The sequence below is a fragment of the Notamacropus eugenii genome, chromosome 3 (assembly GCF_028372415.1).
Source record: "Notamacropus eugenii isolate mMacEug1 chromosome 3, mMacEug1.pri_v2, whole genome shotgun sequence".
NCBI classification, from domain to species: domain Eukaryota; kingdom Metazoa; phylum Chordata; class Mammalia; order Diprotodontia; family Macropodidae; genus Notamacropus; species Notamacropus eugenii.
The window spans coordinates 390,246,049-390,258,829 of NC_092874.1; the positions used below are offsets into that span (position 1 = coordinate 390,246,049).

Below are 12,781 nucleotides of genomic sequence, written 5' to 3' on the forward strand. Positions count from 1 at the left end.
TTCCATAGCTAATGTCAAGACTGAGCTGAAATTAAAACCAGGTTCCTCTCGTTCTAAAGGATACAGTCATACTCTCTCTCTCTCTCTTTCTCTCTCTCTCTCTCTCTCTCTCTCTCTCTCTCTCTCTCTCTCCCTCTCTTTCTTTGTCTCTTCCCCCCCTTTCTTCTCTCTCTGTGTCTCTCCCCCTTTCTTCTCTCTCTGTGTCTCTGTCTCTCAGTCTCTCTGTTTCTGTCTCTGTCTCTCTCTTTCTCTGTTTCTGTTTTTCTCTCTCTCCCCAGCACCCTCTGTATGTGATTTCATTGGTATAGAGAACACTCAGTGCAGAAACATCTACCAATGCAGATCACCATCTGCTATGTAATTCACAGTCTTAGTGTTTTTTTCTGGGGGGAAAAGAATAGGTATGTTTTTACAAATATTGTCCCATTTAATCCTCAGAACAGTCCTTCGAGGTAGATGCTATTTTTAATTCCCAGTTTATAGTTGAGGGAACTGGGGTGAACAGAAATTGAGTGACTTGCCCAAGGCCTCACAGCTAGTTGATATCTGAGATCAAATTTGAATTCAGGTCTTCCTGACTCCAGGCCTAGTGCTTTATCCAGTGAGAGGCTAAGTGACTTACTGAGAGGTCACACAGAGAGTATGAGATAGGTTATCTTCCTAAGCCTTAAGGTTTGTAGTGAATTCTATTGTGTCATTTTGTGACAAGTTCTTCAGCAAGGACCTAAACAAAATGTGGGAGTTCAGAAATATTTACAAAGATGGGATGGCAGTTGTGTAGAAACACCCTATCTCTGGACATATTTCCATGGTGGAAAGGAATTTTCTTCTAACCTAGTGTTGTAGTTGAGGCTGGAGGATGAGCTGGGGGCAGAGGAGCAGTGTTTAGTGTGCTAGAGAAAGCACTTCTGTTTTCACTGTTTACTTGGGTCCATTCTGAAGAGGGCTTTTTTTTTTTTTTTTTTTTTTTGCACAGTGGCTTTTCTCTTGCAATACAGTGAGTTGTTCTTGTGTTTTGGTCTGGAGGACATTGCCTTTGGGGAGGGGCTGGGGAAGGGAAAGGGAAAGGGTAATCTGTGGAAGAAAAGAAGAACCCACCCCAGAGAGATTTGATTTGGGTTCCCAATTCCATAAATTGAACTCCCAAAGGGCCAAGTGTTTTCCCTGTTGTGGAATTCCCTAGAGGTAGCTTTTTTTGTATGTGTGTGGAGTCTAAAGGAGGGTAAGCTGAGCGGGAACAACTCTTTTGCTGAATTCCATTGTCTCTGCTGGAAATACTTTCCTTTTGTTACGGCTTATACAGGGCTGTGTATATACACAGTGCTGTCTCGAAATGTGAAATGTCCCAGTCAAAAGCCAATTCTCTTGCTAAATAGCCATTATATGGTGTGTTTCTGCTGCCCCTAACAACCTCGTATTCAATAACAGTAGGAAAAAGACTGAATTTTCCACAGAAATAGCACAGTGGTCCAAATATTGGATTAAGATCACTCTGGCCTCTTGCTAGATTTACTTTCAAAAAAAACCAAATCCATTTTCTTATGAATTTAGTGGTGTAGTTAACGAAGAGAGCTGATCTTTAAGAGAGGGAATCAGGAAAGTTTTCTGCCCAAGAAAATGACATGGTCAAGCCTGTGTGTAAGAAATAGTTTAAAGAGAGGAGAGGCTGAAGGCAGGAAGACAGGTTAGGGAGCTATTATAGTAATCCCTGTGAAATTTATAGTTGAGGAGAGGGAAGGAGATCAAAGAAGACTTCATGGAGGATGTAGCATCTCTTATCCTTTTTGCTGGTGCCTGCTTCTCCCTGAAGAAACTGCCACCCTTGGGTTCATATTTATGGATTCCTGACTAACACTCCCTGACCACTATTTTCAGGAAAATCCCTAGTGATACTTCACTTACTACCTTCTGGTCCTCTCCTCATCCTTCACTATCTCTTCCACCTAGCCAATGACTTTTTATCTTTTTTTCCTTTCTCCCCTCCCTCTGATTTCGAAACTATGGACTATAACCTACTTTGCATTGTTCCTAGGCAGGTTGTGTCAATCTACTACCCTCAGTCCCTAGTTTAGTAAATTTCTAGACCAAAGGGCTACTCCCTATTTTGTGTAGTATCCTCCATTAAGAATGTAAACTTCTCTAAAGCAGAGACTCTCTACTTTTTGCATTTGTATTCCTATCACTCTGCACCCTGTATAGTACTTAATACGTAGTTTTTTATTCATTCATAAATTTAAGTCCACATATTGAATTTCAAAAAGACATCAGGGAAGAGGAGTGCCTTTCTGGATGGTACTTATGATACTATCCAATATTACATTTAAGCCTTACTGTGTGCTAGGCACTTTACAATTATTTCATTTGATCTTCACAATAACCCTGGGAGGTAGGTGATATTATTATCCCGATTTGACAGATGAGGAAACTGATACAAACAGACATTAAATGACTTCTCCAAGGTCCCACAGCTAGGAAGTACCTGAGGCTGAGTTTGAACTCTGGTATTCCTGACTCCAGGTCTAGTGGATAGAATTATCTACTGTACCACCTAGCTTTCTGTGTTCTGTGAAGTTTGGATTCAGTCAGAGGGCCACACTTGAGGACCCAGAGGGCCACATGTAATGAAATCCAACACCTAGGAAATATTCCTAAATTTGAGTATAGCAACAATACTCCAGAAATCTGATTCTGTTCTACTGGTCTTATAACTTCTCCCAAACCCTAGTTTTCTCACTTATAAAAGGAGAGTTGAAAGAGACCTTTTAACACCTGCCTGATTTAGCTAGTGGTAGAGTAGGTCAAGTGGGCAAAAAGCCTCCAGTGAGAGCTGCAAATAAAGATGATACAGGAGATCACTCAAGGCCAGTCTCAGGCCCTCATCTCCTTCATGAAGATTACCAAGGAGCTGCTGATATTTATTGTGCCATATCCCAATCCCTGCTCATTGCTTAGGTGTCCTTTATATATGTACATCTTTAGTGCCAGCTTATATTTCATTTAGACTGTCACTGCAATCTTATATTGAAGTAGTGAACACAAAACACTTAGAAAACAATGGAGGCCTGTTTCCTAAATGAGATTGCAACTCCTTGAAGGCAGAGATTCAACTGCAGGCATACCTCATTTTATCGAGCTTTGTACAAACTGTGTTTTTTACAAATTGAAGATATTTAACCACTTTGTGTAAAGCAAGGGTATTGGCACCATTTTTCCAACAACATGTGCTCACATCACGTTTCCATGTCACATTTTGGTGATTCTCACGGTATTTCAAACTTTTTCGTTATTTTTTCATTATTATCTTTCATTATCTGCTATGGTGATCTGTGATTAGTGATCTTTGCATCCCTATAACTTAATTGATAAATGTTGTATGTGTTTGGAATGTTCCATTGACTAGCCATTCCTCGCCTTGGGCCTCTTTATTCCTCAAGACGCACCAGTTTTTAAATTAGACCAATTAATAACCCTACAAAGGCCTTGAAGGGTTGCATGTCTCTCAACTTTCAATCAAAAGCTAGAAATGATTAGGCTTATGTTGCAAGCTGAGATAGGCTGAAAGCTAGGCCATCATCTTGATCAGTCAGCAATCATCAGGACTGAGGAAAGATCCTCCACCAGTAAAAGATTATGACTCACTGCAGGCTCAGATGATTTTTTTTTTTTAGCAATAAAGTATTTTAAAATTAAGGTATATACATTTTTTAGACTTAATATTATTGCACACTTAATAGACCACAGTATAGTGTAAACACATCTTTTATATGCACTGGAAAACCAAAGCATTCATGGTACTCCCATTATTGCGGCTTGCCTTATTGTAGTGGTCCGGAACGGAACCCACAATATTTCCAAGGTATTCCTGTACATACTTTTTCCAGAGGCAGCTAGGTGGCACAAGTCTAGACCAGAAGTCAGAAAAGGCTGAGTTCAAATCCAGCTGCAGACGCTTCTAGCTGTGTGACTCTGGGCAAGTCAGTTAAGTGCTATCTGCCTCCGTTTCCTCATTTAGAATAATAATAGCACTTAACCTCCCAGGATATCAAATGAGATCTCATTTGTAAAGCTCTTTGCAAACCTTAGGCAGCTGTATACACGCTAACTGTTGGTATTATTAACAACAATAATCATGACTATATTTCCTTTTCAAGCCTAGTCCAGTGATGGCACATACATCACTGAATAGGTACATGTTAATTGGCAAAGCAGTTTTTTTCTTCTGATTGCACACGGCAAAGGCTATCTCTTGATTTTCAGCTAAGAAAACCTTAGTCTGATTTCCTCCCTTTTTCTTGGTTGTCTCTGATCTTAGGCTTTAACCTTAGTATAGCCTAGATCCCATCACCAACGATGGATATTATACTTATGTTGGTGCTGGTCTGCATTCGTGATCGGAGTAGTAATAGCCAACATTTATGTAGCTGCTTAAGGTTTGCAAGGAGTTTTACGTACATTATTTCATCTGAGTCTTGCAATAAGCTTGTGAGGTGGTTGCTAAATTATCCCAAAGGGATCAGGCAACTGTAAAGTTATCTAGCTTCAATGTATATGTTTTGTGTGATTTCACATTTATAATTGATATCCTATTGCTTGCCTTCTCTGTAGGGGTGAGAGAGGGTAGGTAGCAGTGAGGGAGAGAATTTGGAACCTAAAATTTAATAAGAAAAGAATGTTTAAACATTCCAATTTATTATTTATTTATTTTAAGGAAATAAAATTATCTAGCTTTATTGGGAAACATAGAAAAGGGAATGTTTGAAACCCCAGGGACTAGACGAGTCAAGCCTTGGGAAAGTGGAGGAGGGATATGGTAAGGTGAGGTAGCAATAGAGACAGAATGTATGTAGGTCACTGCATTTGATATGAGTGTATTTGAAGAAAGAGGGCAGTGCAGGCAGGGGTGGGGTGCAGAAGAAAACACAGATTGTCAAAGAGGGTTCAAGAGATAGGTGGGATGGATACTTGGATAATGGTGGAGAGGATTGGCATCCCCGTAGAAGGCCAAGCATAGGGATGAGAACCACTTTTTAGTGATTTCACAGCTGAACCTTTCTATGAAAGGGCCTCTTAACAGAGGACTGAGGTGGCTGATTTACTGGGTTCATCCTGCTGACTGATTTAATTTTGAGGTACACTAATGGACTCTCATGCCTCAAATGTGCCTTAAATTTCTACCATTTCAGTTATTCCATCTGAGTTAAACATTGCCTCCTGAGAGCCCTCTTTGCAAATACGTTACTCTGCAGAGTAACACATTGATCACAGATTGGTTATTACCAATGGCTTCATAGGAAATAGAAGACCTCCTCCCACTCCTCTGCAGAGGTGGGGGTCCACAGGTGTGGAACATTGCATATAATGTCAATAATGTATTACTCCATTTTGTGGGGTTTTTTTTCTTTTTTCCTTCCTAAAAAAAAAATTGCTAATAAGCAAGTGTGTCCTGGAACAAACTTGTACTGGCTTGGGAGAGTCAGTTGTTAAATCTTCAGTGTGAGCTTTTATACCTCAGAAATTGGCAAATGCTACAAATTGGGGCTTGATTTATTGTTTTGTTGATTGTCTAGTCTTAAGGAAGTGATCGAGAAAATGTTAAATAATACAACTTAAGCTTACATCTGTTGTGCATACATAATTTTTTCCCCCTGCAGACCCAGTTGTTAAGGATGTATCAGCATATTATTGGTTATAAGGGGTAGCTCTCTGGGAAATTGAAGGAAAGGGACGCAGAGGGAAATCTAGACAATTTAAAAAATATATCCGTAAAAATCTATTCTTAAAAAATGGCTTTTAGAATTAAGGGTAAGGGAGGAACAAATTTACACTGAAGTTTGAGGCTGGCTTTACAATTTTGCCCAAGACAACATTTTCTGTAAGTTGCCATGCTTATCTGGTGGGTAATTGTTTAAGAAGAGCAGTCAGCCATGGAGGAACGAAGGTGTGTATGTGTGGGGAGTGATGAGTCACTCGTTTGGCTGAGAGTCTAAAGTATAGTCTAGTATTATCTCTACCACTGTGTGACCCAGAGCCAGTCACTTTACTTTCTTGTGAATGAGGAAAACAGACCCACCGTAAGTGGGTTAGATTAGGTGATCTCTGAGAATTTTTCCAGCTTTAGAAGAAACACTTAAATTGTTAAAAGGGATTTTTGAATTTTGAAGATCCCAACCAAGGACAGCCCCCCTCCCCACAAGTTCCCTGTCTTGTTATTCTTGAGAAACTGAGAAGTACAAAATCTTTCCTCTTCCAACTTTTTCAGTCTACCCTGTTAAGAATTCAATTGCATTCAGATTTATGGAACTGCCTAACCTGGAATAGGGTCTTTCCTCTCCTCTGAATATCAGCTTACTTCTAACCCCTTGCCAGTTGTGTGGGAGTTCAGTTAATGTAGTCTGTTTATTCATCCTGGCCATCTAATTAGAAGCGCCCCATCCTTGCTCTCTCTGTGTGCCCTGGATGGAATGAGCAGGAATTGGATGTTATGAAACTTGGATGAAGTAGCTCAGCCTGGGAGGTGAAATACTTTTCTGACTTAGTAAATCTCTTGAAGCTTTTCTTGAACGGACATAAACTCCTTAATTTCTATTTTAGCCCATATAAAATGCTTCTCTTTGCCTCTTCAAATTATTTTTTAAATGAAGGACATTAGCCCAATCCTTGGGATAGTCGGGGGTAGGAACCCACAAACCTAGACCAAGCTATCGCTTTAAAAAATATGCACTACTAGTAGTTTTGTTAGTTATTACAAACATAATCCTTCATTGATTTCAATCCCAGTAGCTCCCATGATCCTTTGGAATACATTCTCTCTTCTGCATATACACCCATTTTGCTAATGGGTACTATTCTTTGAGCTCATTGACACACTGAGAGAATAAAGAGCGTATTGTGTCAATTTATAGTAACTGAAGCTGCATAATAGTGGCATAATACACAATTGGCACTATTCTTAGATTGAATTCGAATTGCACAGTCAATGCATAGTACGTCAGCCCACATAGGTTGAAAGGGAATCTTGTCCCAAGGGACCTCTGGTCTGATACAGCTTCACAGAAGTAGCGGAGTCATAGTGATTCCATCCATCCCTGAGACCCAAAGCCCTCTAGGGCTTGTTGTTAATAAGAGAAAAGACATCCAGAGGGCATCAGAATTCATTCAGAAGCTGATAGGAGCAGAAAAAAACATCCATGGGGGGGATAGGGGAAAGAGATACAATGGGGGTAGTGCTGGGGACTGGTGGTAAGTGACAGGAAAAGAGTGAAAGTAAGTTCTTCCCAGTTGTTAATTTCCTCTCTCCTATGCACGTACTACATTGGAACATGACTAATTATTGCCTATTTTGTTGTAAACTCCTTGAGGACATTGACTAGGTTGAGTTCTCTTCCTCCTCCTCCTTTTACTCCTTGTCTTCCTCATCCTGCTTCTCCTCCTCCTTCTCCTCCTTCTCCTTTTTTCTTCTCCTCCTCTTTCTTTTTTACTTTCTTTCTTTCCTCCTCTTCCTTCTCCTCCATTTCCTCCTCCTTCTTCTCCTCTTTCTTTCCTTCTTCTTCTCCTCCTTCTCCTCCTTTTTCTTCTCCTTCTCTTCTTTTTCCTTTCTTCTTCTCCTTTTTCTTTTTTCCTTTCTTTCCTTCTCTTCCTCCTTCTTCTCCTCCTTCCCATTTTCCTCCTTCTCTTTGTCCTCCTCCTTTCCTTTTCCTTTCTTCTTCTCCTCCTCTTTCTTTTTTCCTTTTTTCTTTTTCTTCTCCTCCTCCTCCTTTTCCTCTACCTTCTCCTCCTTCTTCTTCTCCTTCTGCTCCTTCTTCTTCTCCTCTTTCTCCTCCTCCTTCTCTTTTTCTTCTTCTGATTCTTTTTCTTCTCTTTCTTTTCTTCTTCTTCTTCTTCTTCTCTTTCTAAGTTCCTTGCCTAGAATGGTGTCTGACTTATAGTAGATGCTAAATAAATATTTCTTAAATGAAAGATTAAGATTGGAAGAGAGTCTATCTTTAATATTCTAGGAGTTAGCAACTATGCATTTTCAGAGCTGGAAGGGAATTTCAGAAAACCTCTCTGGACCACAAGACTAAGACGTCAAAGAAAAAGGGAAAGGTCCTATATATCCAAAAATATTTAGAGCAGCACTTATCAAAGCAAGAAACTGAAATGACTGATTAAAATGTCACATACAGATGTAAAAGAACATGTTGTCTTAAAATGATAAACATAAATTCAGAGAAACTTGAAAACTGGTGAACTGGTATGAATGGAAGTAAACAGATTAAGATTTCCTTGATGACCCCAAGGGAAATAACACCAAAAGATTTCAATTCTCTGCGATCAATACAGTGACAATCATGATTTTTGAAAAGTCAGTCAACAAACATTTATTAAGCACCTACTTTGTGCCAAACACTGTACTTAATTAAGCTCCGGGGGAAAAAAAGGAGCTTACAGTCTCATGGGGGAAGACAATGCATAAGAAAGCTGTAAAGGAAGGGGGGATGGGAAGGTACCCACTATTGTGAGCAAGATGGAGAAATCCAAAGGAGTGTAGCCAGCTGGGAAATGAAGAGGTGACTACTCTGAGTGCCCTTCTTAAATAGAGATTTTGGAAGGAGTTCTTCCTCCAAACACCCTCCCATATTTGGTATTGATGAGATGTGAGTTCCAAGGTTGATGTGATAATGCAGGATGATGAGATTCCTGGGGTCATGATGGAGAAGTCCAAAAACATACTTCTGGGTGGGAAATGAGCTAAAAACCAAATTGAGAGTCAGGGATTCTCCCTTCTTCCCCTCCCCTCCCCAAAGAGCTGGTAGACTACAGATATGGAATGAGATATATTTTTCAAACCCGGCCAGCATATTGACTTGTTTTGCCACATAATACTTATCTATACTTTGGAAGGTGAGTAGGAAGTGAGAATAATTTTTTAAAAGAGTATCAATAAAACATTTTTTAAAAATTAAAAAAAAATAAAGTGGCTAAAGTCTAAGCAATAGTTTGAGGAACTGAGGTTAGAATCATTTCCATAGCTCCAGTAATCTTTAGATTCATTAAGGTGTGTGTTTAAAAATCACTTTCAGGAGTCAGATGGCCCTAGCAGGAAATGTTTTGTTTTGTTTTGTTTTATTCCCAAGAGCCCAGTTCTGCTACTTGCTTCCCAACCTCATTAAAATTATTAACTCATCTTTGGAGTTTTGACATTGCTACTGAAAGGCTAAAGTCATGCCTGTCTGGTTTGCTGATTCTGTTTTAGAAGACCAGAAAGAGAAGCTTGAAACCAGTAACCTATAGGAAGGAAGGAAGGAAGAAAAAGAAAAAAGAGAGAGAGAGAAAGAGAGAAAAGGAAGAAGGAAAGAATGAGATAGAGAAAAAGAAAGAGGAAGAAAGGGAGAGAAAGAAAAGGGAGGGGAAGAGGGAAGAAAGAAAGGAAGGAAAAAAAGAAGTCATCTAATCAATACAATTAATGTCTTCCAGCTAGGAGACTTGAAATTCTATCCACAGAGCTGATTGTTACTCCTTTATGATGGAGCAAAGAAACTGAGTGACTGTCGTTTGCTTCAATTCTAGATTTTTTTGGAGAATGGAGAAGAGAGGACAAGAAGGGGAAGGATTATTGACTGTTTAGGTTAGCTGCCAGGGAAAGGAATAGCAAAATGCTCTAATTTGTCTCCCTTTCTTTCTGTCTCGGCTTATTTTCTGTAGGTATACGTGAATATGGAATGGGTGACCAACATTGGAGAAGGAGGCAGTTTTGGAGAACTTGCGCTGATCTATGGCACACCAAGGGCTGCCACTGTCAAAGCCAAGACCGACCTCAAACTGTGGGGCATTGATCGGGACAGCTACAGGCGCATTTTGATGGTGAGTCCTCTTTGAAGTCACATCTCACTAGGGCAAGGTTGCAGAATTTGGAACTGAACTTCCAACATAGTTAAGTATATACATTTAGGGACTTCCTTAGACATAAAAATAGCACCGTGGGTAAGTATCAACAGCATTAATAATAGCTAGCATTTCTGTAATGCCTACTATGTGCCAGGAACTGTACTAAATGCTTTATAAATATTATCTCATTTGGCCCTTACAAAAACCCTGTGAGGGAGGCATTATTATTTATCCCCATTTTATAGATGAGGAAATCAAGGCAAGTGAATGTTAAGTAACTTGACCAGGTAGAGTCTGAGGTAGAGTTTGGATGCTGGGTCTCCTGACACCCAAGACTACTATCCTTGCCTTCATCCCATGCTGCGTTCTAAATGCAGCACTGTGTAGCAAAATGTTTTCATAAAAGGGCATGGAGGGCATGAATTACATTCATTTTACGAGTTGAAGACTGTCCACAATTCTTAACTTGGCCAAAGTTTTATGAAATAATTACAATAAGATGATAACTAAGCTGCATTTAGGTACCCTCAATCCCATGCTTCCATTAGAGATCTCTCTCCTCTAAATGCTCCCTGATAGGTGTTTCATAAGCTGTCCGCTATATCACTTCAATAGGTTACAGTGAATTTCATTTGATGTTTTGGATACAGCAGAGAAAGCAACAGAACTGTCTCATGACCCTCATCTGGTCCCACCTCATGGGACCTCATTTGATAACTCTTCCTCATTTAGTCATCCTTCTGACAGCGCGAGTCTCCCCATCTGTTAGCCATTCTTTTTAACTGCCCTTTCTCTGGAAAATAATACTTTCCATGAGCACTAAATCCCCCTTTTAGAAAAACAGTACTTGACACACATCCTGCAAATCCCTGAGACTTTAAGATTCCTTTGTCCTTTAGTATCAGACACATGTTATGGGGTTGGGAAGAGGGTGGAGAAGACAAATGTTATAACAGTGAAACAAGACCCAACTTTTCCAGGAAAAAGGAAGAAATGTGATTGGACAAGTGGCAGTGTCATTGGCTTTCATATTTTCTCTCCCCTTGATGAATCTGAAGGGCGGCAAGTCAGTAAAGGGAGTAATAGAGGCCTGGGATTGGGATGCTAACCTGGAGGCTTCCCGTTAGCATTTCTTCCTTTTTTCTTGGAGGACAGTGGTGATACCATGGAGGTGATTTGTAGAAATGAGAGACTGTATCACCTCTGGCCTTATTGTCATGATCCTATGTGCACAGTAGGATTAATATGACTCTCTCAGGAGACGTCACTCCTCAGAATTTGCATAGTATTTTCTGTCTAATTGTTTGGGAGAAGTATTTGGAAAAAAAGTAAAAACAAATCACCTTAAAAAAACCCCCAGCAAACAGCAGACCATGATGTGTGATATTTACCTGTTAGACTCAGTGAAAGCTAGACCCAACTTTTATTCATTTTACACATAAATTATATAGTGTTATCTATATAGTGCTGTTCTGGGATTGTAAACATTGGTTTCTACAAACAGCAACATCTAGAGAACATTTTCCTTCAGTAGGAGATCCCCCTTCTATTCGAGATCTTCCAGAGTCCTTTGGTGAGCGCACATCTCCCTATTTGATGTCTCTCGATTTCTGAAGTCAAATCTGTCCCAGGATCTTTTAACTTTCCCCAGCTGGCCAGTGGGTCAAACAGTCATGATTTCATCAGTCCTGAAACATCCTCCATTGGTGCAAGTCAGAAACCATCTGTAGCATAATCTTAGCCCTGCCTTGACTCACAGAGCTTTAGTGACATACCTATGGTGACACAGATAAATGTCAGAAGTGGGATTTGAACCCAGGACCTCCACATTCAGGACCCAGCATTCTGTCCTCTAGGCCATACTGTCTCTACATATTTTCAGGGAACCAGACCTATGATTTTCTTGATAGGGGAAACTCCCAATAAGGGGGAAAAAAGCCCTCTACCAAAATAGATCAGCAGTTGCTTTGCAAATATATAGCTTTAGAGTTTCTTGGGGCACCTTGAGAGATGGGACTTGAGCCCAGGTCTTCTTGACTCTGAGCTCACACTATGCCATGATGCAGCAGCTTCTGTGCATAGTAGGTGCTTAATAAATGATTGCTTCTAACAAGGGCATCTCCTCTGCAGCAAAAGTCATTCAATCAAGTCATCTCTCAGCTTGCAGCAGGCAGGGGAATAGCCTAGTAAACAAGCCGGATCTCATAATAAGAACTTTCAATTCCTGGTAAACAATAAAGCAGGCCTGATATCCCCCCAGACTACTGTGCCTGAGATTGATCTATAGCAGAAAGAGTGATTTCCTGCCTATATCCTGTTCTGTTCTTTCCTCCAAGTCGTTGGATGTGAGCACACTGGTGCACTTCAGAAATTTTAGTGGCTTCAATGAAACTTAAAAAAAAAATCACCTTTATTGTAAGGACTTATATCCAACTGTAGGAACTGGTCAGACTTGATTACCCAGAACTGAGGAACAGATGTCCATCTCTATTTGATAGCCTGCTGGAGCTAGTCATTTGATGAATATCTCTGTTGCCTGCGGCAGTTCCTCTAAAGAGGAACGTAATTTCAAGAATTCTTCTTTGTTCTGGAAGGAGGATGATAACAACATAGCTTGAATGCCATTGGCTTCTACTGTACTCCATTCTAATTTCCCAGTGACCTTCATAGACCAATAAGAAACTCTTCTGATTTCCAGGGATTAAGACAAGACCAGCAAGTTGGCTTCAGTTATGAGCCTGTAGTGGTGCCGGTGGCTCTCATACCAGGTCACATTTTAGGGACCTGCTTCCCTGGGTAGATGTGTGATTATCCACTTGACAACCTGAATCTGTTTATCCTTTTTATGGGCAGCTATATTGTGCAATAGTTTTCCTTGAGGCCCTTATCCTTAAATCCTGAGGGAGATGTCTTA

General features: G+C 40.2%; 1 protein-coding gene across 2 annotated transcripts in view; it reads left to right on the top strand.

Annotated features, from left to right (window-relative positions):
- Positions 1-12,781, top strand: part of PRKAR1B (protein kinase cAMP-dependent type I regulatory subunit beta) — a 247,453-nt gene that overhangs the window by 168,296 nt on the left and 66,376 nt on the right. For both annotated transcript variants that reach the window (XM_072597799.1, XM_072597800.1), the window contains one exon: positions 9,685-9,843. In XM_072597799.1, the coding sequence (XP_072453900.1) occupies positions 9,685-9,843 (159 nt within the window). The remainder of the gene's footprint in view (positions 1-9,684; positions 9,844-12,781) is intronic.